Source organism: Drosophila suzukii, chromosome 3, assembly GCF_043229965.1.
Source record: "Drosophila suzukii chromosome 3, CBGP_Dsuzu_IsoJpt1.0, whole genome shotgun sequence".
Lineage (NCBI taxonomy): Eukaryota > Metazoa > Arthropoda > Insecta > Diptera > Drosophilidae > Drosophila > Drosophila suzukii.
Window position 1 is genome coordinate 7,488,612 of NC_092082.1, and position 25,193 is coordinate 7,513,804.

General features: G+C 43.1%; 5 protein-coding genes across 6 annotated transcripts; 2 read left to right on the forward strand and 3 right to left on the reverse strand.

Moving 5' to 3' along the window:
- Window positions 1–166: 166 nt before the first annotated feature.
- On the reverse strand, window positions 167–14,793 carry Hml (hemolectin). 2 transcript variants are annotated; one of them, XM_036814632.3, is made up of 27 exons: window positions 14,481–14,793; window positions 13,631–13,726; window positions 13,374–13,547; window positions 13,271–13,318; window positions 12,819–13,211; window positions 12,634–12,761; window positions 12,483–12,578; window positions 12,136–12,333; window positions 11,815–11,978; window positions 11,592–11,749; window positions 11,378–11,532; window positions 10,714–11,316; window positions 9,532–10,650; window positions 8,558–9,451; window positions 7,951–8,499; window positions 6,535–7,857; window positions 6,400–6,478; window positions 6,092–6,341; window positions 5,288–6,035; window positions 4,522–5,007; window positions 3,947–4,453; window positions 3,402–3,885; window positions 1,513–3,290; window positions 1,247–1,459; window positions 728–1,183; window positions 415–671; window positions 167–359 (listed from the first exon to the last, which is right to left on the reverse strand). In XM_036814632.3, exons 1-27 carry the CDS (start codon window positions 14,579–14,581, stop codon window positions 234–236), a joined length of 11,583 nt encoding a protein of 3,860 aa, XP_036670527.3. In that variant the 5' UTR covers window positions 14,582–14,793; the 3' UTR covers window positions 167–233. The 2 variants fall into 2 exon arrangements, with proteins under 2 accessions (XP_036670527.3, XP_070852812.1); XM_070996711.1 differs by lacking the exons at window positions 167–359; window positions 415–671 and having other exon boundaries at window positions 705–1,183.
- A 717-nt stretch (window positions 14,794–15,510) lies between these two features.
- On the reverse strand, window positions 15,511–17,187 carry Tsp68C (Tetraspanin 68C). The gene is made up of 2 exons (XM_017078108.4): window positions 16,929–17,187; window positions 15,511–16,835 (listed from the first exon to the last, which is right to left on the reverse strand). The coding sequence occupies exons 1-2, from the start codon at window positions 16,983–16,985 to the stop codon at window positions 15,795–15,797; spliced, it is 1,098 nt and encodes a 365-aa protein (XP_016933597.3). The 5' UTR covers window positions 16,986–17,187; the 3' UTR covers window positions 15,511–15,794.
- Window positions 17,188–17,703: 516 nt separating this feature from the next.
- LOC108012684 (uncharacterized) lies at window positions 17,704–18,155 on the forward strand. The gene has a single exon (XM_017078110.4). It carries the CDS (start codon window positions 17,832–17,834, stop codon window positions 18,060–18,062), a length of 231 nt encoding a protein of 76 aa, XP_016933599.2. The 5' UTR covers window positions 17,704–17,831; the 3' UTR covers window positions 18,063–18,155.
- Window positions 18,156–18,441: 286 nt separating this feature from the next.
- On the forward strand, window positions 18,442–19,646 carry LOC108012683 (farnesol dehydrogenase). Its single transcript, XM_017078109.4, has 3 exons — window positions 18,442–19,017; window positions 19,074–19,214; window positions 19,373–19,646. The coding sequence occupies exons 1-3, from the start codon at window positions 18,442–18,444 to the stop codon at window positions 19,412–19,414; spliced, it is 759 nt and encodes a 252-aa protein (XP_016933598.3). The 3' UTR covers window positions 19,415–19,646.
- Window positions 19,647–22,791: 3,145 nt separating this feature from the next.
- LOC108012799 (uncharacterized) lies at window positions 22,792–23,630 on the reverse strand. The gene has a single exon (XM_017078231.4). The coding sequence runs from the start codon at window positions 23,284–23,286 to the stop codon at window positions 23,044–23,046; it is 243 nt and encodes an 80-aa protein (XP_016933720.4). The 5' UTR covers window positions 23,287–23,630; the 3' UTR covers window positions 22,792–23,043.
- Window positions 23,631–25,193: the final 1,563 nt, after the last annotated feature.

Sequence of the window (25,193 nt, forward strand, 5' to 3'; positions counted from 1 at the left end):
GATCTTTTCAATTTTGTCCGTGTTTCAGTCCGTCCATGTGAATTTCAATTGCGTTTCCGTATATAAACAATAAGCCTATGAGTATGCAACCCTTTTCTTCGGTTAGCGAGCTGATAATATTTTTGAGGATTAACCCATTGTTAAAACCAGTTTGATTTTTTTCAAATTTTTATTTTAAATGTTCGCTTTGCCTAAAACTAATTAAATAATTTTCCCAGAAAATCGATTATTTGTTAGTGCCCGTGGTTGCCAAGTAAGTGCAGAAGTGGGGACTGCACATCCGGCTGCATTCGCACATCGATCACGGCATCCGAGAATTCCGAACACGGCGAGCAGCCACAATTGGAAGGCACCTCGTGCTGAAATAAAAATATATTTTAATTTGTTGATTAATTTTAAATGATACTCCTATACCTTCTGTGTAAACGTGTGGCCATCCTCACAAATCATTTTCACTGAGATCGGATGATAGGATTTAATGCTGCAGCAGGTACAATACTTTTCGTGCATGTCGGTGATTGTATTGTACTTGGAACCAGAGGAACAGGCACCCTCGCAGTCGGTGAAGCCTTGAATAGGTTCGGCATTCACACAGGATCCATGTCCTTGCACCGGGAACTTGAGTATCTCCTTAGTGTGTGACTCAGCCAAAGAAACAGGTAGGCAAGTTGCTGCATAAACCGAAGAATCTTTTTAGATCGATCTAAGGAATTAGGAATCTACTTACATTTATCCTCAATAAGTGGCTCCAATTTGCATCGCTGACAGCAGCCATCTTGGTACAACAAGTGGGAAAGGCAATTACCAACATCAGGACACACTTCATTTGAGGTGGTAACCAAAAACTGATCATCCTTCTTCAGGCAACTATAGGTAGTGCAATTATCAACCGATTTCCAAATGGCATTGACTTCATATAGCTTTTGCTCAAAAATGCAAGATGTCTGGACACATTTTCCACAGCACTTGGTCTTGTCCGAGTTCTGATAGCTGAATCCTGGGGCACAGTCTGTAATGCACTGCTCCAAGGTGCTAACCACCTGGGCATTGCCATCGGGACCATAAGAACATGTCTCCTGCTTACAAACATCCTTGGCATGCGTCCATCTATCCCCAACCTGCTTGGTGAACTTAGAGGACTCCTCGAGCTCATATTGAACAATGCACAGGTCCTTGGGAGGTACTGAAAAATAATATGGGTATTTTTAAAGATAGGAAATTGTATCATAAACGATCCCTTGCATACCACATGTGTGTTTGGGGCAACATGCTCCGCCTTCCTTGGTGGTCTTGACCTCGTAGAATCGCTCTTGACAGTTAACAGGTGGTTGGGGACACAACTGTGGTTTACATTCAATGCTCTGAGTGGGACAACAACCTTCTTCAACCTTGACAACCACTTCGCCTGGTAGCAATTCTCGAAGCTTGACAATCTCACACTCATCCTTGGGTTTGCACTCTAAAAGCAGTTAAGATTGATTTGAGATCTTATCTGTAGCGATACTAACTTACCGCATATGTACTGGGCACAGCCATTAACATCCATCTTCTGTTTCTTAAACTGTCCAGGACCACAGATGGGCATTAGAGGAGCCAGACACTGCTTGGTGGGGTTCTTGGTCTCTGGAACACATCGATATCTTGGGCAGCATTCCTCCACGCTGACAATTGTCTCTGGCTTGTAGCCCTCGGCACAGATATTCTCCTCCACCTGGCACTTCCTCTCCACACAAGAGGTCTTTCCTCCCTGATCGCACTGGCATTCGGTGCATTTATCCTTCTGCCATTTGTCGTTAGGTAAATGAATTCCATCATCGCATTTCGAGCAGGCTATCTCAGGGACACACTTGCCACCATCCATTACCTTTCCAGGGGGACAGAAACAGCCCTCAAAACGCTCCGAGCTCAAACACATTTCGTCACTCTTAACGGTGTGAATCACCGCCTGGCTTTTAAGACTCACTGCATCGAATTCAGACATGGCCTTAATGGTATCACAGTTTTTGGCACAACCACATGGCTCGTAGACCATATCACTTGGGCACTCATAGGGACAGAGCTGGGGCCTCCTCCAATTGGTGCATATGCCATGCTGGTTGCACTCCTTGGCATAAGCAGCCAAGGCCACGCAGACTCCTTGCTGGGTGTTGCCAGGCTTGCAGATGTCCTGCTGACAGGCGGAGACATAGGAAATGGGATCCACCGCCAAAGGACACTTGCCAAACAGCTCTGCATTGTAGAATTGCAGGCAGGGATCCTTTTCAGGCGGCAGGGGAATGCAATGCTCCTTGGGCACATTCTCACTAAGACACTCTTCCACCAAACCCAACTTGGGTTCATCCGCTTGCCAGCTTTGGATCACATCTAGCCCGGCTTTCTTCTTTGCCGGATTAGCCTGAAGATCATTGGCCGCATTGCCATTACAATCGCCACAAAGTCCCTCCATCTTGCTGCCATACTTGATACTTGGTACGCCCAAGGAGAAGATCAGATCTTCAAAGGAGGCAGTCAGCTCCACATGGGATTCGGGAAGGGAAAGGACCAATTCCTTGCCCACCACCTGCCGCAGACTAATCCAACTATCCTTGTACGGTATCTTCTTAACTTCGAATCCATCGACCAGGACCTGTAGCGACTTCGGTTTCTCTGGAACGCGCTGGACATGAATCACATGATCACCATTGAGGATGTGCAGGGATTTGGCGCAGCTGCCGCCCTCCACGGGAGTGGGCTGCCCCAACTTCTTGCAGTCATCCATGCTGACGTACACCTGGAACGTGTGGACACCAGGGAGAACCACATCTCGCGACAGAAGGTATGTGCAGTTTCCATTGAAGCTGAAGCTCTTGCGGTCGTAGGTCATGTACTTGGAGGCACCCAACGCGTTGCACACACAATCCTTACATTCCGAAATGGGTACGCAGTTGGGACCCTTACGAACTGTTCCCTCTGGACAATAGCATCCCGGGAAGCAGGCATCTGGAAGCACCGGACAGTCGTCCCCGTGAACATTGTCGCAGGATGGCTCACAGCGTCGCTTATAACAGTCTGTATGAACCAACGGCGCAGGACAATTGATCTCGCATTGGGCAACGGCTCGCCAAGTGGTCAACTGCACCAGCGGATTTACGCTGAGGCACTTCTTCACAAAGCTCTCCAAGATGTTGCACTTGCAGGCCGCTGGATCCCCATTGTTGGCCATCATGCAATTGCAGGCAGCTTCTAGGCAGTAATTGTTAAGGAACTGCTTGTAATTAACGGCCTTGTGGCACCGGGCAAAGGTTGGATGACTGTGGAGAAAAACGGCCATATATCAAATCTCTGAAAATCTTGAGTATTGGAATTACACATAAATTGTCTTGAACACAGTTGATTCAAGCTGGGTTCTATTAGTTACTTACTGGATGATATTACACAGCTGCAAAGCCTTAGCCTGCATATCCCTGGAGCACTTGAGATCTCCACACTGGTTCTTGGGAATCCGTTTGTCATACCAACTGTCGCCGAACTTCTCAGTATTCGGAATAATTTCACCCTCCGGCGATCTCTTGTCATCCTTTGGGTTTCCATTGTAGTAGCCACACAGACCGTCGACAGTGCGCTTAAATTTGGATGAGATGCCAACCTTGACGATTCCGATGTCATCGAGCTGTACCCAGAAACCATATTTAGTGGATACGGCCAGTAGGGTCTTGCCCGGCTGGGAAACCACGAAGGAAGCCTTGCAAATCGGTGAATTGATCAGTTGCTGAACTGTGAACTCGAAGCCATTGAACTTGAGCTTTAGATGGGGCAAAAGAATCAACTCGTTCCCCGCCTCAGTGTCCTGAATGGTGATCACTTTGTGGCAAACCTTGCGGCTCTCATCGGTACATTGCTGATGGACTGGAAAAATATGAAATACATAAGTGGTAGGACAGTAAAGAAGTTAAGTAATAAATCCTACCCGATATAGACCAACTGCTCTTGTGAATATCTCTGGCCAGGATGTGGCTGCAGGGTCCATATTTGAAAACAGTTCCATCGAAGGTGGTGAAACTCTTGCCGCTAATCTCACATACATCATCTTTGTTTGGTCGAAGGACACAGGCGTATCTCATGCAGTCACCCACCTTAGCCGCACTCATGTCCAGCTCCACATCGTATTTCTCAGGACATTTGGGTTCCGTACATGTGATTGTCTCGGTCTTGTTCACTTGCTTGTTGGGAGTGGGTACACATGTAAACTCGTCGCACTGCTCCTCCAGTTGGAAGTCCAATTCCTGGCTGGGCATTGCCAGAATTTGTTCGTTGGACGAGATGAACTTGGTCTTGGTGATGGTCGTTCCATCGTCCACTATCGACACCTGCTTTGAGAAGGTGAACATCTTTGACATTTTTCTAGACTTCTTTTCGGTTATTCTGATCGTCATTTGAGGCGGGCAAATGGGCACGGGACATGTGATGATCTCAGCTGGAGAAGAATATACAAATATATTATACAGATCATATGGTATTATGGTTTACCCAGCTTAAACTTACACTCATTCTTTTTATGTTCGAATTCGGGCTCCACCGTAAAGGAGTCACTGCAGCTGGAGTCCTCATCGTCAGCACAATCCCTCACTCCGTTGCACCAAAGCACCTCGGGAATGCAATCTCCACTGGATGGGCACAATCTTTGGTGTTTGGGACAGGCCTCGCATTTACAGAAACAGTCGCTGGTAATCACAGGCCGCAATTTGGGATCCTGACAGGGCGGGCACTTCTTGGGCTTGCAATTCTTATGACCACCGAGCACGCAGACGCAATCCTCGCAGGCCGAGTTCTCAAACTTGCTACCTATTGGATAGCTAACATAGTTCTCTATACAAGGACAGAGATTGTGTTGAACGCAGTCACTGCCATTCCAGAATTCTTGATCCTGGCACTGGCATACGGTGGTCGAACTGGGAGTAGAGACCCCATCACAGATGTTACACTTTGTTGGCTTGCTCTCTTCCACAGGCACTTGTCGTTGAATTTCAGCTGTTCAGAAGGATAAGAAGGATACGAAACATATACACCCAGAAAAATTGAGAACGGAAAAAATGCGAGATCAAATGATCTCTATCTGAGAATTCATCTCCCCACTTATTATGAAGAAAAGTCCTTCAAATCAAGACCTAAGTACTTTTGAGTCAAAGCGCTTCTGAAATTGAGACGAACGTATTCTTGATATGTTTTTTCGAGGCGAAAGTGGTGTTTGCGAGATCGAAATCCTTTTAGGGACGCGCTTATCTGAGATCCTATGTTAGCAAATACTTACGATATGGTAAGAAGCATCCCAGGGGCTCAATGCGCATATTTATGTTTCTCTCCCAGTAAGCCGGTACAATCTTTATGTACTGCGTCAGTATAGGGTTCTTAAAATGATGTCTGCGCTCAGACTCAGCATCGATATTGGCCTCGAAGATGCGTGGCTGTCCGTTAGTTGAGAGTACTGTGTTCCAGGTGGGTTTCTTCTTCGAGAACATCACCTTGTAGCCAGTTACCCATCCATCCGGACCACCTTTGGTTACGAATCCAGAAATATTTCGTGGCTCCAAGAAATCAAACTCAATGAACTGGTTTTGACTATTTGCCAGGGGACGCCAAGCCAATGGTGTTGACAATTTTAGCAATTCCAGTAGCTGTGGTTTCTTGCCAAGTTTGGATTGCTGCCACAAACTGCTCGATTGCACCTGGTCCTGATGCATCTTACCCTCATCCACTCCCATGAGATCGATGCATTCTTGATCCACCAATTTAGCTGGGCTCTCGGTTATGGGTGGGCTTGTTGGAACAGTGGGCAATGGTGTAGGTGCCACCTTATCTCCGCATACCAGCAGTTCCACACGCATGGCGATAGAACCGTGCCATTTAAGGGGATAAATGCGAAGAGAGCTCGCTTCGATGGGAATCTTAAATAGAGTCTGTACTGGAGCCCGTGAATCCAAGGGACCATTGAACATCTGAGGTTTTTCTGTTTCGTCCACCAGATAATGATAAGCGATTCCATCATGGCTGTGAAGGATCTGTAATTGAAATCAATAAAAAATAGGATTTATTTACATTGTAAGGATGGACTCACCTTAAAAAGTGTAACGTAGTTATCGAAATCAGGGCTGCCGGCCATTATCACACCGTAGAAGGGTTCTGGCTTTCCAAAGTTCAGTTCCAGATATTGCATTTGATCGTTTATGCTGGGGGACCAGCTGCCCTTCGGATGATCCTTGGTCAGACGAGCCATTTTCGCGCCGTGTTCGGGTGCCAGCTGAGAACTTGCGTTGAAAATGCTGTCAGGCTCAGAATTTTCCGAGTTTTCTATCTTGGAAATGAGGCTGAAAAGGAAAATATCTTAGCTGGCTGGGGATTCTAATAATGATAGGGATTTCTCACCGTTCTGGGGCACACTGTAGAGGTGGGGTGAGGGTAACAGGCAAAATGGGAACCAGAGGTAACACATCCCTTTCACCATCTTAAAAAAAGCATTGAATATTATATATGATATATGATTTTTAGCCAGTTACAAACCATCTTCCTTGGGAACGGGTTCCGGTTTATTGGGCACACAGGTATAGGAATTGTCGATGCACTGGCATACCTCAAACTCCCCGATCACGGGTTTGTGAGGCTGAACGTAGTGCTCAGCCTTGTCCATACAAGGACATTCATCGGCATGAACACAGGTGTCCTCATCTCGCCAGAACTTTCCAAGTTTAGGACAATCTGGTCGGAGTTCATCCACACAACCTGGCTTACAGTGCTCGCCGATCTGGCAGAGACCACGCTTCTTCAAGATGCTGCCATAATAATGACAGGTGTGTTCACATTGATTGGCACAATCTGACTTTACTTTGCCGGGAGGACATTGTTTAATGGGTTCGGGCTCAGGTTGTGGTTTGGGTTTCACGCCGCAGCTGGGCTTTATTTCTGAGACAGTGGCTATGTGATCACATATAAACATAGTGGGGTTAAACATCATGTACTCCCCGCAGGTTTGCTCCACATAGATCCAACCACCCTCGACTCCTTTGGGCTGGCAGTGCAGGAACTTGTGGCAATCTCCAGGGAATTCTTTGTACTCCACAATCCCTGCATCGCAGGCCAGGCCGAGTTGTGGTTTCTCGGTGGGTTTGGGCAAATCAGGAACTTGCTCCTCATCGCACTGGCAAAAGGCACGCAGCTCATAATCGTGGCACTTGCCAATGCACCTCAAACCCTCCTCCAGATTGCAAATCACATTCTCGTCCATTTGTTCAGGGGCTTCATGGGTTCCCTTCACCCTGCACTCCACCTTGGTCATAAATTGTTTCAGACATGTTCCATAGACATTCTCCATACGATCGTAACGAGGCACCTTCTCCTCATCATTCAGCCGCACACTCTTATCCGAGGCATCCCGATCCTTGTCGCACCATCGTGTCCATCCCTTGACGCACTTGGTCTGATTTTGGGTGGCCATAGGAGTTGGTGCTGTGGTGCCCTCGATGAGGGGAGCCGGATGTGCTGTCGTCAGGGGAACATCGCATTTTACTCCGCTGCAAATCTCCTTGCGCTTGGAGCATCGGCAGGTGGCACATGAGTCCGTGAAGGTAATGTCACCCTCGTAGAAGGTCTTGCCCTCCCTCACCATGCAAATGGGCTTGCAGTCGGCCTTTGGTACACAATCCCTATAGGTGTCGTTCAGATAGATGAATCCATCCTCGCAAGGCTTGATGTGGCAACCCTCCAGACAGTTCTCCCGGTTGCACATGCGCTCTGCGATTCCCTGATCGAGGAAGTTGTCACAAGTCTCCACAGCACAAGCTGGGGTACAGGCCTTGTAGTCCGAGCAGTGGGGATCACATTGCATGGCTAAATGTAAAACAAGTAAACGGTTCAGGTTGAAATAAAGTATTATATAAAGTATAAAATTAAAAGAAAGTCAATTCAAACTGAATTACTAACGGCAGAAATGCTGGGACCTCCATCGAATATTGATTCCCTTTTGGGCACAGGCATCCGCGTAGGCTGCCATGGCGGTGCACAGGCACTCGCAGTCGCCGCCCTGATCGCAGGCACAGGTGTCGAAGATGCAGCGCTTCCAGTAACGCTCCAGGGGGACCTCGGCATGGCACTCCTTGAACAGATCCGACTTTAGAGCTCCGCACTTCAGTTGAGCCCAGGTCTCACGCTCGGGATGCTGTTTGCAGGCGTCGATGGGAGCCACCGGAGCCGAGCAGTGGGGTTGCAATTTCCAGGCATGGCCAAAAAGCATGGGACTAGTCTCCAATCCCAGCGAGGGAGTTTGCATATCATCCAGACTATTGCCATTATAGTTGCCGCACAAACCACTGACTTTCTGACGCCACTCATTGCCCAGCTTTACGTAAACCCGAGTTCCCTCGTCCCATTTCACTTGCAATTTAAGGGGAATCACTTCCACCACAACGAAGACTCCAGCTTTGTAGATGTGGAAGGCATTGTGACCTTTCGAATTGACACTATCACGAAGTTCTAGGGAAATATAAAATAGATATCACTTAAGATGTAATATAAAATGGTATATACTCACTCTTAATAGGAGTCTTGTTGGGATCGATGCTGTAAGCAGAATCCGCGCTCAAAAGCAGGGACTCTTCAGCATGGCCAGTCAGTGTGATTTCCAGTGACTTGGAGCAAGTCACACCCATGGTGCCACATAGAACATTCTGGATGGTTATGCTGAAGCCATCACCATTGTCGAAAACTCCCTTGGCCAGAACATAGTCGCAGGCTCCCTGGAAGTCAAAGTCATGGCCATCGAAGCTGGTGAAATGGGAATCGCCCCAGACGCTGCACGTGGACTCGCAGCCATTCTTCGAGCATTTCCAGTTGCCTGCCTGGCACTCGCAAAGATTACAGTCCTCCTTGATCTTCTCGCCGTCATCGTAGCTTTTGCCGGCATGATGACAGGAACAGTTGGAGGGCTGGACGCAGGTCAGGCGGGAGGTATCATAGACATAACCCTCCATACAAACGCATCCGGGAAGACAGTCCGAAGAATCAGCCACATACTTGTCCATGTTCTTGCACGTTTTTGGCTCCTTGGGTGCACATTTTGTGAACTCGGCGAAAGGTTGCTTGGCACATTTCGTGCGCAGTTCCGATGAGGGTGGATATTTATCCTTGTCACCTGGCTCCGCGTCCTGGCAATCCCACACACCATCTGTACAGGTGCAGAGATCCAGGAACTTCTGTCCTGGCCGCACCTCTTTGTAGCCCGGCCGGAAGGACATTCCATCAAAGTTGCAATGGCACTTCTGCTTGGGCACACATTCACCCTCCTCGTTGACATATTCGCCATGGGGGCAGCGACACCCCTCAACGCACTCCCGCTTGCAGGATCCTTTGCCAGGAAGATCGTCACAGGACAAGGCGCATCCGTCGCCGCACTCGTCGTAGATCTGGCCCATGGGACATTTCACAGCTGGGGAAGGAGTACAATGGAATAAGTTGTATTAAATATGGGCTCAGTTTTGTTCAAGGACTAAGGCTTATAAAACTCACCGCATTCCTTGACCGTCATGCGCCAGCCCGTCTTAACACCCTGTCGCATGCATTCGGTACCGTAGGCCGACAGGATGGGGCAGAAGCACTTGGACAGATCGTCCTTGCAGGCACAGGTGTCGTACAGGCAATCCTCGTAGAACTGCTCCGGTTCGACCAGAAAATGGCAGTCCTGGAAGATGTCCTGCAGAATCCAGTCGCAGTACTTCTCCGCCTGAGCTTTTTTCTCCGGACTTAGAGTGCAGGGATGAGGGCCCTGATGGGTTTCGGCCTTGAAATCGCAAGTGTCCTTGGTGCGCCACTTGTCGGCAAAAGGCTCTACAGCCGTCTCCACATCGCCCTCTGGTGTTAGGAAGTCATCCTGTGTGTTCGAGTTGAAGGTTCCGCACAGACCCTGCGTTTGGCCACGCAAACTGGGAGGGGCATCGATATAGACCCGCGAAACTCCATCCCACCAGACGCGAATGCCATCTGCAAACTCCACGGTCAGGAAGGTGGAACTTGCCCGACGGATGAGGACCTCGCCCAGCCCCAGCATCTTGGGCAACTTGACAATCGGTTTGTCGTTCACGACGGTGGTCAGTCCCTGGTCCAACTTGATCACCGATGGAGTACCATCGCGGAGGACGAATCGGATGGTCACTGACTTGGTGCACGATGGGTCATCGGGAGCGGCGAAGTTCATTCCCTCAGAAACGGCTCCCGAACAGGCCACATTCTCCGCCTCCACCGACATATTTTCGGTCTTCAGCAGATGGTACGAGCACTTGCCCATGAAATCGTAGCGTTTGCCATCGAACGTCTGATAATGCGGATCTCCAATGGCCCCACAGCGGGCGCCACATTTATCCTCCGTGCAACGCCATTGACCGTTCTTACAGGTACATGTGTTGCAATTTTTCTTGACCGTCGACTCCGGCTTGAACTCCTTGCCGCGCAGGGAGCAGGGGCAAAGTTCACGGGTAATGCAGGCCTCCTTGTACTGGACAGTTCCTTCCGGACAAAAGCAACCCTCGTTGCAGGAGCCCTTTGAGGCTGGTATGGCCAGTTCCGTGTCACAGGTGGGTTCCACATTGGGACCGCAAGCCTGATAGACGCGTCCAAAACCGCAGCTGATGGCTGAAGAGCACGAGAATAATTAGATTATATTCATTTTTTTTATAATTATCCCGTTTTACTTACGACATATCTCCAGATTTCGCCATCCATGCTCCAGCTTGATGCCCTTGAAGGCGCACTCCTTGGCCAACATGGCGATGGCATCGCAATTGCAGCTTTCCGGATGCTCACGATTGGCACAATTGCAGTAGTCCGCCATGCAGGTGCGGATCAAGGCGTCGTAGTTGAAGGGCTTAATGCAATCCCCGAGCTTCTCGTTGCCCAATAGACGCTCGCAGACGGAGACAGCCTTTTGGAGCTTAGATTGCTCACAGGAGTCAATGCCAAATTCTAGCTCAGCACTGTTTTCCACCTGGCACAAATCACTGTGATCCTCGACGCGCCAGGCATCTGCGAAGGCCTTTACAGTTGCCAACTTTTTGCCCGTTCTGGAGGACAAGTCCGTGTTGTAATCACCGTCCAGGGATCCGCATAGACCACCCACTTTTCCCCACATCTGGGGGCCAGCCTGCACGGCGACATACTGATGATGATCCCAATCCAGCTTCAGACCAACGGACTCCAGGTCGATCTGGACATGCTGGGCCACGGGCATGACCTTCATGCCCATAACCTGGACGGGCATGGGTAGTTTTTTTACGGGAGTACTCAGCTGCATGGTACCATCTGTAAGAAAAGTTTGGGTGTACATCATTTTAAGTGATCGCTTCTGTTTATAGACTCTTACTTAGATTCTCGAAAGTGTACAGAACCGATTGCCACAGAATTTTCAGGGTGTGGGCGCAACCATACCCGGAACCATAAGGACAAGCCTTCAGGATAATGTCAAAAGTACCCGAAACCTTGTCTGTAACCAGCGTGTGGGAACATGAAAGAGGAGCCCTGTGGGGAATATATGATTTGAAAAGTGCCAATCATTTAGTTTTATCACCTGCACTTACTTGAAGACCAGACCATCGAAGGTCTTCATGTTAATACCACCCCAAGTAGTACAAAGAGCCGGTCGCGGGGTCTTGTCAATAACGACTTCTAAGTCGTTGCTTTGGTAGAGGGAATAACTACTGAGGGTGACAACCGATTCCTCCGATGACCACCATTCCTAATTAAATATTACTCAATTAGTATAAGTCGAGACCACTTTATGCACATTTACTATTAACTTACACTTCTTCTTTCCAGATCTCGATACTTCGCCAGCAAAGCCAAAAGCTTTTCCCGTTCGGTTTGGATTTCGTAAGACATTTCTCCACTCACACCGTGTTGATAGATCCCTGTCTTATGCATTACACCATGCATGGATGATTTCGAGCGAATGGTATATCCAGAAGCTGTAATAATATTTTTTTTAAAATAATTTTTTTTATATTTTGGTAATATAACTTTTATAACGCACGACAAGAACAACGTCGCATAGCTTGTGCTATGTTCAATCGTCCTTATAGTTAAGAAGCTTATTATATTCATAGAAAAATAATTGAAACTTACGAAATATGCACTTTGGAATTGGTTTAGGGAGATACTGTCCTTGCTGATAGCTACACTTGTACTCAATGTCTAAGCGACCTTCGATCTTTAATCCCGCTACCTGGGGGCAACTGAATGTGCAACGAGCCTCCTCCATTTCATAGGCACACTTATAGTTGCCATTAAAGTTTGTATTATTCACACTGCATGCATTAATATCTGTAGAATTGTAATAATGAATTGAAGTGTTTAATATTAAAGAAAAATAATACAAAATACGATTTCAACAGAGAGTGGTTCTCTAAGAGTATTATTCGTCGAGTACCCAAAGTACTTATTTGCAAAAAACCTATAGATTATATACTAACTGTATTGACAATTGGCTCCCCGAAACATCTTGGGGCATTCACAGACATTGAAGCTAATGCATTGACCTCCGTTCTGACAGGCAGGCGAACAAGTAGCTGAAAGATTAAATTAAAATCAGAAGAGTCCCAACTTTTCAGTGGCTCTACCCACGGGCACAGTCAGGGGCCTTGGTCAACCCTGTTTTGGTGTGGACCCACTGGCCGTTGCGGCATTCAATGTTGGTAATACCACTGCCATCTGGGAACTGGAATCCTCTCATGCACACGGCATTGCACATACTGAAATGAAAGTAATTTTTTGGGACCCATAGCGCATATAATCGTATAAGAACTCACTTATTCATGCAAGACACTTTGGAGTTCTTTGGCGGACTTGGAAGGGAAGCACATACTGACTTCTTTTGCTGGCAGAAAGGTCCATAGAAATTCTCCGGACACTGGCAAACTCCTGCGGAGATGCATATACCATTGTTCTGACATCTGGGTTGGCATTGGGCTTGGCAAGGAGGCACCTCTGTGTACACAGAATTGCCTATGATCCATCCATCATTGCTGCAGAACAACTCCAAGAACTGTGTGTCCTGGCCGAAACTGTAGCCAGCTGGGCAGAAGACCTTGCAGCGTCCATTGTGGCACTCGGACTGAACATTGGTGGGCAGTTGCATGGCCGAACACTTTCCAAAGGCTGCCAGAAACTGACCACCACCTCCGTAGAAATTTCCAGGATTTCTATATAATACAGAAGATACGATACACTAGGTTGTATAACCTTCATGGCTCCTACTTACCCCTTCCCAATGCCAAACATTCCCAAGGTCTTGGTTAGAAATGCTCCACTGTAATAAATTGTTGTTTTGAAGAAAGTTCACCCGATTGGCAGATTAGGCTTACCCAGCTCCAGCAGAATGAGACGTCTTTATAGCGCCGCCATATCCTGCGCTGCCGCCATATCCTCCACTGCCGGGATATCCTCCACTTCCGGGATATCCTCCACTGCCACCATATCCTCCACTCCCGCTATATCCTCCACCTCCAGTGCCTCCACCACCGTAACTGTATCTCGCACTATAACATAACACAATTAATCGAGTTATATAATTCCCGCTGAACTTGGCGAATTATCGCCCTTTCTTCCGACTTATCATTACCTAACTGCGGGGGCTTGGAGGATGTTGAAGCTAATGTGGCGCTGGTCGCGTTCACTCTCCTTATCGACGGCTTCCGGTGCGGCCTGGACCAGCGGGCTAAATTTGCGAATAATATATGGGTTTACTAAGGCACAAAGCTTATTTTTAAACAGATAAGAATTTTAAATCTTTTCGTTTTTGTTTTTTAAAGTTTATTTTTAATTCCAAATATATATATACATTTGAGCAGTTAAGTTTCAACGACATATTTAAAGGACTAGGATAAAAAGGATATTTAAAGGAATGCATTTTGTTAGACCTCGCTAGATGTAAAATGCTAGTACTTATATTAATTGAAACCTAGGAATTAAAGTCAGTTTTGACCTAAGCCATTCATTTAAAACTCTATAAAACTTTAATAAATCTTGAATACGTTATTATTATGGTTGCTTTTAAAAAATAAGTTTACTATTTAACGAAGGCAAGGGTTGATATAATTGGCATTTTTTAAAAGTTTCTAGACTTCTTAACTCAAATTTAAAAATATTTTTTTCGTGCGACTGTCTAGTACATAAATAAAATTAGTTATGAAAGGAGTTGAAATAATGTACTTTTATATATTTTATGTCAAAAAAGACCATTTTTCTTCACTCAATTTATGTCAAAACTTTTCATTATTTTTAAACTTGTTACAATTTTGTAAGGAGAAACAAAGATCACATTCCATTAGTAAAATTATTGTACTTGTGGCATTTTAGTAAGTTTTTGAATGTAAATATGATTATAATAAATTTGGCAATCCACCATTGTACATTGCTAATCACATTAATTGATTAAATTCACATAATTTTCCACATTCGGTTCCACTCACTTTATATCCTCGTCATCACTCATTATAATGTCTCCATCCTTGGCCCACACAGAGCACATAAGTAGCAGCCACAAGGATACGAAAATCACTTTGTTTGCCATTCTGTTTGGCTAATAAGTACGTTTTATGCTCAATTTTTATATACAGGATTATCCTGTTAATAGTTAGCACTGGTAATCCATTACTGCCAGGACACTGCTGAGTTGTTAGTCCTTCCTGAAGATCTGGCTCCAGACTATTAACACTTGTAGGCACTTTTCACTTTATATGTTATTATTTATATCCACTGAACTTGACGATTTCGAAGCGCGATCGCGACTAATGGTGCCTATGGCTGGGGATCGCCTTTTATAGCCTGGTGGCCACGCTGTTTTATCAAACGACTCTGAAAAGTTAGGGTCAAGCCCACCACTTATCCAGAATCCGCAATTAAAAAAGCACCGTCTTCAGCTTATCGGCGTTGCTGTGCTTAAATTAGCATCGCGAATGTACCATAACTGTGCCAAGTTTATGCTGATGCCAATGCCTGGTTGATAATGCCACTTCCGGGACCTATATATGTCATAACTTTACGGCGGTCCACATGGGGGGTAAGACTTTGCTGCCTTGGGGAATTCCAATCTAGTGTTACGTCGCCACTCAAATTATCTGGTCTAGCAGCAGCCTATGAATGAAATACGTACTACGCAGAAGAATGCATACTATCATTGAACTTGAATGCTGGACTATAAAAGACTTAATTTAAGACAAGGCAAGTCTTTTGATTTGAATTCACAACGGACCGCGAGACCGTTAAATGTTATCGGTTCAAGCAGTTTAAGTTATAGTAAGCAGTGCATCTATTTGCTATCTACTTGAACAATAGGGGGCGCCACTGTATCCACGTTTTTGGAGGAGCATAAAATTCGTTTTGGCCCATGACCTCCAAAAAATCAAATAATTATGTTTAAAAACTGTAAATATAGTTTTTCAATGAAAATGTATTTTCCTAAAAGAACAAAATTAATAGATGCTCTAGGAATTTTGTAATAAAACGAACGTTTATTTTAATTTTTCTCTAAATCAAACAATTTACAATTCTCTCATTAATTTGTTATATAGCTACCATATTAGAGTAAGTACTAGTTAAAATTAAATATATTCTGATAATTAGAACTGTATATCCGTAACCACGAAAGTTAAATAAAGAATATTTTATACAAGTCACTTATTCTGTCAACTAACTTACCTTATTAATTATTATTGAGCGGTATTACTTTTTTAAAGGTACGTAAAACTCTTAAGTTCTTATATTAACCCATGGACAGTAAAAGTTTACACCAAATAATTTCTCATTTGCGGTGGACGGTCGACAGGAATGGGTTTTCCTGTGCCCAAATGGTGTTGTCTGTACAGGTCCCTCGGCTTAATGTACAGCTCTTTGAAATCCTCACTGCTGACATGCCGGCTAGCTGGTCCCAGATATATTCCTTCGATACTGTGACTGGAATTTTCCCTGAGTTCCACCTCGGGTTCGTATATGTTTTCTATCAGAGTTTGTCGAGACTTCACCTTTTGACCTCTTCTTTCCTGAGTGGGTTTCTTGAGTCTGGCCCGTTTTGAGGCCAAGCCAGTGCAGCTCATGATAATTGCCAGCAGGACACAGAACTCAATGAGGGCCAAAATTAGACTGCCACCAAGGAAGACGCTATACTGTTCCCGGTACCAGTTGTCCAGATGGGGGAGACAGGACTCTGTGTTGCGCTCCCTTTCGTAGGATAATCGCTCTAGAGACTGGCACATGGACTCATTGGCCGGCTTGGGATCCAGAAATGATAACGGGTGTTCCGAATTTTCCAGCACACAACAGCTGAGAGGAACTGGCCAATTTCTTTGTCCATAGCCCTGCAATCGCCACAATGATGTGTCGTAGTCCAGGGAAGTCTTCATCCCGCAGCAGCCGAAACGTGCCTGTGCCAAATCCATGGCATTGGTGAACTGTTCCTGTCCAGGAACTCCATAGTTCACCTGCAAGGATCGCACCATTTGACTCTCATCCAGGCTAATTCCCAGGCAATGGGGCCATAATGTAATGGCCAGGCACAAAACCGATTCGGTCAAAAGCAGCACCACAACGCTCAGGAAGTATATGGTCAGGAAGCAGTAGGTGTGTAGACAGCTGGCCCAGAAACCCACGACCGCAGCCAGAGTGGCCACAAATCCGGCAATGGCCACGCCCAGGGCTATATAGAACAGCAAGGGCTGGGGAAGTGAGCTCAACCGATCGCTGGAGGCAGCCAAAAGCCTTGAGAGAAGAATGCGCTTGTTATCCGAAAAGATATACAAGCCTGATGCAATCAGCAGCAAGCCACATATCTAAAAAAATAGTTAACATCAAATATGATTTACAGGATTCACCGGAGAAGGATTCCAAACGGAGGAACCAATGAAACTTTCACTTCAACTCACCAAAAACAGAAAGTTACATAGATTGAGTACCAATTTATAATTAAAACAGCAGCCCATGTTTATATTAAAGCGGGCGTGGTCTTTTTTAAATAAATTAGAACCAAATCTGTTATGACGAAATGCAATAATTGCGACATGGACAGCGATCAGTAAGGGCAGTGCACTGCATGCTCAATTATGTGGGTATGCATATACTCCAAAGCCTAAACTTATAAAACGTATTTAAACTCGCTTTTACTCGATCCGGCACCGTAGACAGTAAAATTTTAACTGAACTGTTGGGAGAGGCAACATTCTGTGGCAAGTTCAAAGCAGCGAAAGTAAGAGACCACAGAGAATACATTTAAAACTCTCTACGAACCCCTCTATGGGTTACTCTCATCGAAACTTTTCAAGCGTCTCGCTTAGCTTAGCAAAACAAAACTGAAAACACTGTCCATCCACCAAAAATTTTAAAACAGAGACTGGAAAAAGAGAAACCCATAGATGGGGGCGCAATGTTCGTTACTCTTATTTGATCACTAGCACCATCTCCAGCCATATGGAACCGTTTTCAGACAATAGCACCTACGAGCAACAAAACAACTCCACCAGTTGAAGTTTTTTTAGACCTCGAAGTTGTTGTAAAATTATCTTTGTAATTGATGAATTCAAATGTTTTTGGATTAAATTATATGGATGGGACCGCTTTTGGTAGTTCTTATCCATTCACACTTATTGTAAACATGTTCTGCCTATATCTAAATTTATATATATGCAAGTCAAAGTAGGTTTTGCTAAGCACTTCACCTCATTAGTCTTAGCCTCGGCATTTAAAATTTTTTAAAAAATATTTTGCAAATAACCTATATCATAAATCATCAGTAATTATAGTGGCTTTTGGAACGCATACAATTCAAAATTATGCTTAAGATTCCAAACCCGCTCAAGATGCCTATTTCTGAACAACAGCCTCGTATCACCAAGATTGAGCGGCCAACTCCAGGAAAAAGACTTAATCCCTTGAAACTATCAATGATTCAACCATACAGAACAGTGGCGAAAAACAACCCAAATGTAACTGAAGATCTTAAAAGTCGGTTACTGGTTCTTCAGAAGCGAGTCAAGGAGTGGAAAGCTACAAACAACGTCTAAGATACAATATAAAGCTGGGGAGTTTGCAGAATAAACTTTTAGTAACTAATTGGACAATCAAAATATATTGTTTTAATTTTCTAGCAATATTAAGTGATATTCAGTTTGAATTTCGCTTAACCTCAACGGCAACTTAACCTTAGGTTAATGAGGTGTAGCGTTAGTTCAAAGCTTTGTTTGGTATTTTATCGCTAATCTAACGTAGTTCCTAAAAGTCAACAGCGGAGTCATTTGAAGTGACCCACTTTGCGGCGCGAACTCGCAGCAATCAATAGTGTGTTTATTGCTATGGCTTCTTCATAAGGTGGTTGTGTTCTTTAACGATTAGAAGCCCAGCGGCCAGTCACTCAAGTTTTAGACCTCGGTTGAAAGGTATCATATGGAGCGCTGGTGCAACAAAGTCGCCGTGGTTAGCGGAGCCAGTGCCGGAATTGGTGCGGCTTGCACCAGGACTCTAATCGGGGCAGGAATGGTAGTTGTGGGCCTGGCAAGGCGACAGGAGCGAGTGGAGCAGCTCCGTAGTGAACTGAGTCCCGAACAGCAGTCCCGGTTGCATTCAATCAAATGCGATATTACGCAGGAGGATCAGGTACTAAAAGCCTTCGACTGGACAAGCCAGAATTTAGGAGGTGTGGACGTCTTGGTAAGCAATGCCGGTATTATAGGCACCGGAGAACTCAGTGAGCGGAAAGACGGTGCCGCTATGAGGTCCACCATAGAGACAAACATTATGGGCACTGTTTACTGCGTTCGCGAGGCCTTTCATTCGATGAGAAATCGGGGATCCGAAGGTCACGTGGTTATTGTCAATAGCGTGGCGGGTTTCCAGGTGCCCAACCTTGGTCCCCAGCTCCCTTCGCTCAATATCTATCCGGCCACCAAGTTTGCCCTTCGCGCCATGAATGAGATCTACCGACAGGAGTTCCAGCGGCACAAGACCCCGGTTAGGGTTTCGGTAAGTTAATCCTATGATCCTTAGGACGAAATGCCTAATTTGTACTATTTTAATAGACCGTAAGTCCTGGCATGGTTGACACGGACATCCTACCGGACCAGATACAGGATGTTGTCAAACAGCACATGCCCATGCTGCGAAGTATTGACGTCGCTGATGCGGTAATGTGGGTTATTGGCACTCCTCCTAACGTTCAGGTAAACTCTTTGCGATGACGTGTTTTTTGTAATCAAACATTTTGTTTTGTTCATCTTAAAAATTTCTTGTTAATTAGTATTTTTATTGCAATTGGTTGATATTAGCGATATTACATGTTGTACCCATGTTAATCCAATTAATTTTTTTACCATTGCAGGTCCAAAACATAACCATCAAGCCTCAAGGCGAAAAGTTCTAATCCGATCTATAATTTAGAAAAATACAATCGACAACAAAAAGCGGAAATTTATCAAGCTGTAATTTTTTATGTTTATAACTGCTTCCCAGCACCTTACATATAATTTTTGGAAAATTTTTTTCAAAATTGGTCATGTCATTGTTGCTTCAACTCGTACTTTTCTCACTTGTAAGGTTTTAGCCAATAATGCAATATTGTTCAATAGAAGGAAAGGAATAAAAAGAGATTGCCATATTTTAAATTTTTCTTAAAATGGGTTTATGTTATATATAGTTTTGGTCCTATTTCTTGCTAGGGTAATGAATCATCTATCTTTAATATGGGTAGCTGCTTTGGTGTCTTTATCACATTTTCGAAATAAGACTATAAAATTGGTCCACTAACCATTTCTCGGCGAATTCAAATCCCCAACTGCGGATCTTACCCCACTGCAAACACCATTTCCCACCTTCATTTCTGTTCTCTCTGGCAAAGACTCTCCACATCGTTTTCAGAGTGGATTTAAGAGAGCTTCGGCTTGAAGGACTCGAAGTTGTGTTTTATACGGTCCTTTACCATATCGTTCCGAAGCGGTTTCGAAATGCTCAGCACCGCATCCTGGCGATTCAGTTGTGTGGAGCCAGTCGCTCTGTAAACATCGTCCTTTGTTCGCTGTGGGCCCTTTTTATCATTTCGCTTCATATTTTGCATCATTCGCCATCTGTTGTCGCGTGCATCTGTTGATTGTGTTTTTACAAAAGTCATTGAGTACGAATTGTATACTCTTGCTTTCGTTTTTAAGTCAAATAATTCCATTTTACAAGACTTAATACGAACTTTTCAAAATTGTGACAAATTAAATATATTTTTATATAGTTTTTGTTTTTATACTTTCAATCTATATTTAAATCAGTCCACATCAGATGGTTTTAAAAATCCAGTCCGCAGGATGGGAGACATTTGTATACCTACTCCGTCAGTTTTAAAGATATATGCCTGGAACTTTCCCGAATATCTTATTTTTATTGCAGGTAGTATATAACACGAAGGAGAAGGGATTGTAAAACTTTATATTAAGTCTGGGTATATACAAATTGCGGTATTAACCTAAACCTGAAATCAATAAAGTAAAATTTTTGGACTCATTAAAAGAACGTAGTTTTAAAAATATATTTTAATATTGTAGGTACCTGTCTCTGTACCTCTACCAGTAATTTTTTTTTGTTCATACCTGTATCCCACGATATAGTTAAGAAACTCAATTTAAATGCACATATTACATTTAGTCCAAGCTGACCAACCGTTCAACTGGAGTTCCCGCGTCACATCATTTGATTTCGTAGGAAACTCCTTTTATTAATATTCATGAAAGCTGAAAAGTTTTTCGGTTATTTATTTAATGGGTACTGGATTCCGCTGAGTCCATTGAGGATTTTCATGGTTCTGTGCTTAAAGAAGCGGGTTGACCGTGTGCATACATATAAATTACAACGCTTTTATATATGCGCCTTTCGTGTTTTTATAAATTATTCAGGGTAATCGTAGTCCCATTGCGTTAAGTTCGCGAGCCAAAGTTTTAATCGAATTGTTTAGGATATTTACATAAATAGATTTTTGTTATTTTTAATAAAAAGATACACTCGACTTCGACTGGATTAGAATAAATCAATCAAATTTATCTCAAAAATATTTTTACCCAACAAGAACTAGAGAAAATTTTAAGAATTAAATAGGAAAGCAATAAATTTCAAGGCTTTAAAAAACACGTTGTTCGCTCCAATAATAAAATTCAAATAGAATTAACCATAAATAAATGCTTAGCGGCTAATTGGCAATGTAAGCCTAAATTTCAAATATATTAGCCTGTTTCCATATAAATTAGCGTAAGTCCCGTCAACGATAAGGCAATCAATGTGTGGAGAGCAGCAAGCCGCTATGCAAATGGTCATATGTTAAACGCCAGCCACCGAAGTGACATCCATGCGAGATTATAACCCAGGGGAGGTCCGCTCCTGTGGTCGATGGCAATTCGAGTACTATTAAAAGCCATGCCGATGAACCTCTGTTCCCATAAATCATAAAGGAGCGCTTTCTCAGTGTCTACCACGGCCTTAGACCTTGCCTTTATTGTTTTGAAATTTATGTCCTGGAGTGGCACTACGTATTCGGCATTGTCTTGGCTTGGCTAACTTTGGTCCAGAGCTCCTGGTTTTGAGGGATATGAAAATTAATTTGGAAGACAATTTTTATTTGATTTTGTTTTATGCCTATTGTCTTAGTGATTAAATATGAAGGCATTCATTAATAAGATAGCATCATAAGCTTGCATGAAGTTGTGAACATCAATCGATTAAGATTTTTGAAATCTGTATACGAGCTTCAGTCTGCTGCCTTTCGAGACAATACCTGGTACACTACGTTTGTGTGCATATAATAAATTCACAGGATAAACGAAGCTGACGTCATTGACTTCACAACAAAGACAAACCGATTGAATGGAGGGGGTGCATTCAGGACACTTGCCTTGATGACAGGCTGGCTTTACACCCACTGCGTTGGGCTCAATTCATTCAATCAAGTTAAATAGAATCGGTAGGAGTTTCTGGAAGCATCAGCTGTAGCATGCTTTCACTATGGGAAATGCAACCTTATTGTCTTCTTGGTCAAATATAAAGTGCGGGGATCAAGAATGAATTTTTTAAGGAGTGTCTTGATAAATACCTTTAATAATTCGACCTATTTTACAAAATTTCCAAAGAGGATAACATAATTTAATCTAACGACTAACATAGTCTACTAAATGGGTTCTATTCGAAAAGTTCTCATAGATTTCAAGAAAAGTAAGATATTAATAATCTAAAAAGATATTAACATCGTTGATTTAAGACTATTAAGGCCAAATAAAGTAATAGGCCAAAATAGTATAAACTTGAAGTAAAATAAATTGGAAATTCTCTGTGAGAAAAGCCTAATTGAATTCGCCCAGCCATATTCTGGGAAAATAAATTCTGTTAAAGTTTCAGATTACGAAAACAAGGATGTTTATGGCACACTAGATTTCAATAAATAATGGTTGATTCGGCAGCACATAATTTGTGTGGCCTGCACAAAATTCCCTGACTCTTCTCATGACCGCTCGCAACGTCCGCACCACGGCTCATATGCTTTTCATTTTCATTGGTTATTTGTCGCTTGAGTTGTTTTTCGGCCATAAAGATTATAATCTTTGTATGCTGTATGGACAACAACAATAACAATAAAAAAGGAATTTGTTATACTATACCCAAAGCTCTGAAGGAATATTTTCCAACCAAATCGGATGAAATTTCTTTTGGGATGATGAAAGAAAGTCGGGGGAAACGGTAAAAGATAGTGGAGCATAAAGTTTATCTCGCATAAACAAACATAGAGGCACTTTGGAGAATGTTTCTCATCTATGATTGAATACATTTAAGCGTACCTAATAGTTAAAATATTGCCCTTACCCAGTAAATGCTTTACAAATAAATGCCATGTGTTTTAATTTGCGTAAATTTTGTTCTTTATTTTATAAATTTTGTTTTAAAATTAATTTAATTATATATAATTTTGAATTGTAAGTTTTTGGTGACTCGATTTTTTCTCCTAGTATCATTCTCAGGAGGATTTTTTTAAGATTCCAGTAACGGAAATCTTTTTATAAATTGGATGACATCTTCCGACTGGCGATTTATACGTTCGGCTCGTAGCTTTCGGTCATTGGTTATGTCCCTTAAAAATGTGGACCAGTTTGAGGCGAGATTTGGCAATTTCTCAATAGATATCTCAATTGGTGTCATCGTACTGTTCTTAGGATTCTTCGGCTGTCCAGCGGAGGAATTTTCAGCAGATGAAACGTTTACGGCATTCGTCATTTTAAAATTCTTTGAAGTGATGCGATGGGGAGAAACTCTTGACGCAGAATGATTTGAAACTATCCGTGCATTGCTTTATATAGATCTAAGCAGGTAAATTTCTATAACTTTCCTTCATAACTCTTCTCTTTGGTGCAGGTATAACCGGTGGAAAACCCCACGGATCCAAATCCATACCTAGAAAGGTACAGGTAGGGTAATGCCATCTGGAATCGAAAGCCTGCTCAATAATCTCCTAACAGATGTAAGAGTTTAATAATGCCATAAAAGCCCTAGAAAAATATACCCAAAAAGAGGTACCTATGATTTACTAAAATAAAATCTTCTGAAGATATACAAAAAAAGAACAGGCGTTTTTAGGAGTTTTTGGTTCAATGTTTTAATATTCAGCATTCAAATGTTCTTTTATAGAAGGTTCAAAATTTTAGCCCATTTTCATGTTAGATTTTTTCGTATTTCCAATGGTCTCCAGAATGGGACCGAAAACTGCAGTTCCAAATTTCATAACTTCGGTAGTTGGATCCGGACTTAGACGTGGGATACCTCTATGAATTTGTGGTTGAATTCTCTAATATTCTGCATTCAAATATTTCTTTTACAGGAGGGTCAAAATTTTAGACCATTTTCATGTTAGATTTTTTCGTATTTCCAATGATCTCCAGAATGGGACCCAAAACTGCAGTTCCAATTTTCATAACTTCGGTAATTGGATCCCGATTTATACGTGGGATACCTCTATGAATTCGTGGTTGAATTCTCTAATATACTGCATTCAAATTGTTCTTTTATAGGAGGGTCAAAATTTTAGCCCATTTTCATGTTAGATTTTTTCGTATTTCCAATGGTCTCCAGAATGGGACCGAAAACTGCAGTTCCAAATTTCATAACTTCGGTAGTTGGATCCGGACTTAGACGTGGGATACCTCTATGAATTTGCAGTTCAATTCTCTAATATTCTACATTCAAATATTTCTTTTATAGGAGGGTTTAAATTTTAGCCCATTTTCATGTTAGCTTTTTTCTTATTTCCAATGATCTCCAGAATGGGACCCAAAACTGCAGTTCCAAATTTCATAACTTCGGTAATTGGATCCCGATTTAGACGTGGGATACCTCTATGAATTCGTGGTTGAATTCTCTAATATACTGCATTCAAATTGTTCTTTTATAGGAGGGTCAAAATTTTAGCCCATTTTCATGTTAGATTTTTTCGTATTTCCAATGGTCTCCAGAATGGGACCGAAAACTGCAGTTCCAAATTTCATAACTTCGGTAGTTGGATCCGGACTTAGACGTGGGATACCTCTATGAATTTGCAGTTCAATTCTCTAATATTCTACATTCAAATATTTCTTTTATAGGAGGGTTTAAATTTTAGCCCATTTTCATGTTAGCTTTTTTCTTATTTCCAATGATCTCCAGAATGGGACCCAAAACTGCAGTTCCAAATTTCATAACTTCGGTAATTGGATCCCGATTTAGACGTGGGATACCTCTATGAATTCGTGGTTGAATTCTCTAGTATACTGCATTCAAAATGTTCTTTTACAGTAGTGTCAAAATTTTAGCCCATTTTCATGTTAGATTTTTTCGTATTTCCAATGGTCTCCAGAATGGGACCGAAAACTGCAGTTCCAAATTTCATAACTTCGGTAGTTGGATCCGGACTTAGACGTGGGATACCTCTATGAATTTGTGGTTGAATTCTCTAATATTCTGCATTCAAATATTTCTTTTACAGGAGGGTCAAAATTTTAGACCATTTTCATGTTAGATTTTTTCGTATTTCCAATGATCTCCAGAATGGGACCCAAAACTGCAGTTCCAATTTTCATAACTTCGGTAATTGGATCCCGATTTATACGTGGGATACCTCTATGAATTCGTGGTTGAATTCTCTAATATAC

What these genes read in the sequence shown, in the direction of transcription:
- Hml (XM_036814632.3), bottom strand. Translation starts at nt 14,581, where the DNA reads ATGGCAAACAAAGTGATTTTCGTATCCTTGTGGCTGCTACTTATGTGC. An exon ending in GGGAGCCAATTGTCAATACA is followed by an intron (nt 12,334 to 12,482) that starts GTTAGTATATAA and finishes ACAATTCTACAG; the next exon opens with ATATTAATGCATGCAGTGTG. An exon ending in GAGGTCCCAGCATTTCTGCC is followed by an intron (nt 7,858 to 7,950) that starts GTTAGTAATTCA and finishes TTTTACATTTAG; the next exon opens with CCATGCAATGTGATCCCCAC.
- Tsp68C (XM_017078108.4), bottom strand. Translation starts at nt 16,985, where the DNA reads ATGGGCTGCTGTTTTAATTATAAATTGGTACTCAATCTATGTAACTTT. An exon ending in TATGTAACTTTCTGTTTTTG is followed by an intron (nt 16,836 to 16,928) that starts GTGAGTTGAAGT and finishes CTATTTTTTTAG; the next exon opens with ATATGTGGCTTGCTGCTGAT.
- LOC108012684 (XM_017078110.4), top strand. Translation starts at nt 17,832, where the DNA reads ATGCTTAAGATTCCAAACCCGCTCAAGATGCCTATTTCTGAACAACAG.
- LOC108012683 (XM_017078109.4), top strand. Translation starts at nt 18,442, where the DNA reads ATGGAGCGCTGGTGCAACAAAGTCGCCGTGGTTAGCGGAGCCAGTGCC. An exon ending in AGACCCCGGTTAGGGTTTCG is followed by an intron (nt 19,018 to 19,073) that starts GTAAGTTAATCC and finishes CTATTTTAATAG; the next exon opens with ACCGTAAGTCCTGGCATGGT. An exon ending in GCACTCCTCCTAACGTTCAG is followed by an intron (nt 19,215 to 19,372) that starts GTAAACTCTTTG and finishes TTACCATTGCAG; the next exon opens with GTCCAAAACATAACCATCAA.
- LOC108012799 (XM_017078231.4), bottom strand. Translation starts at nt 23,286, where the DNA reads ATGACGAATGCCGTAAACGTTTCATCTGCTGAAAATTCCTCCGCTGGA.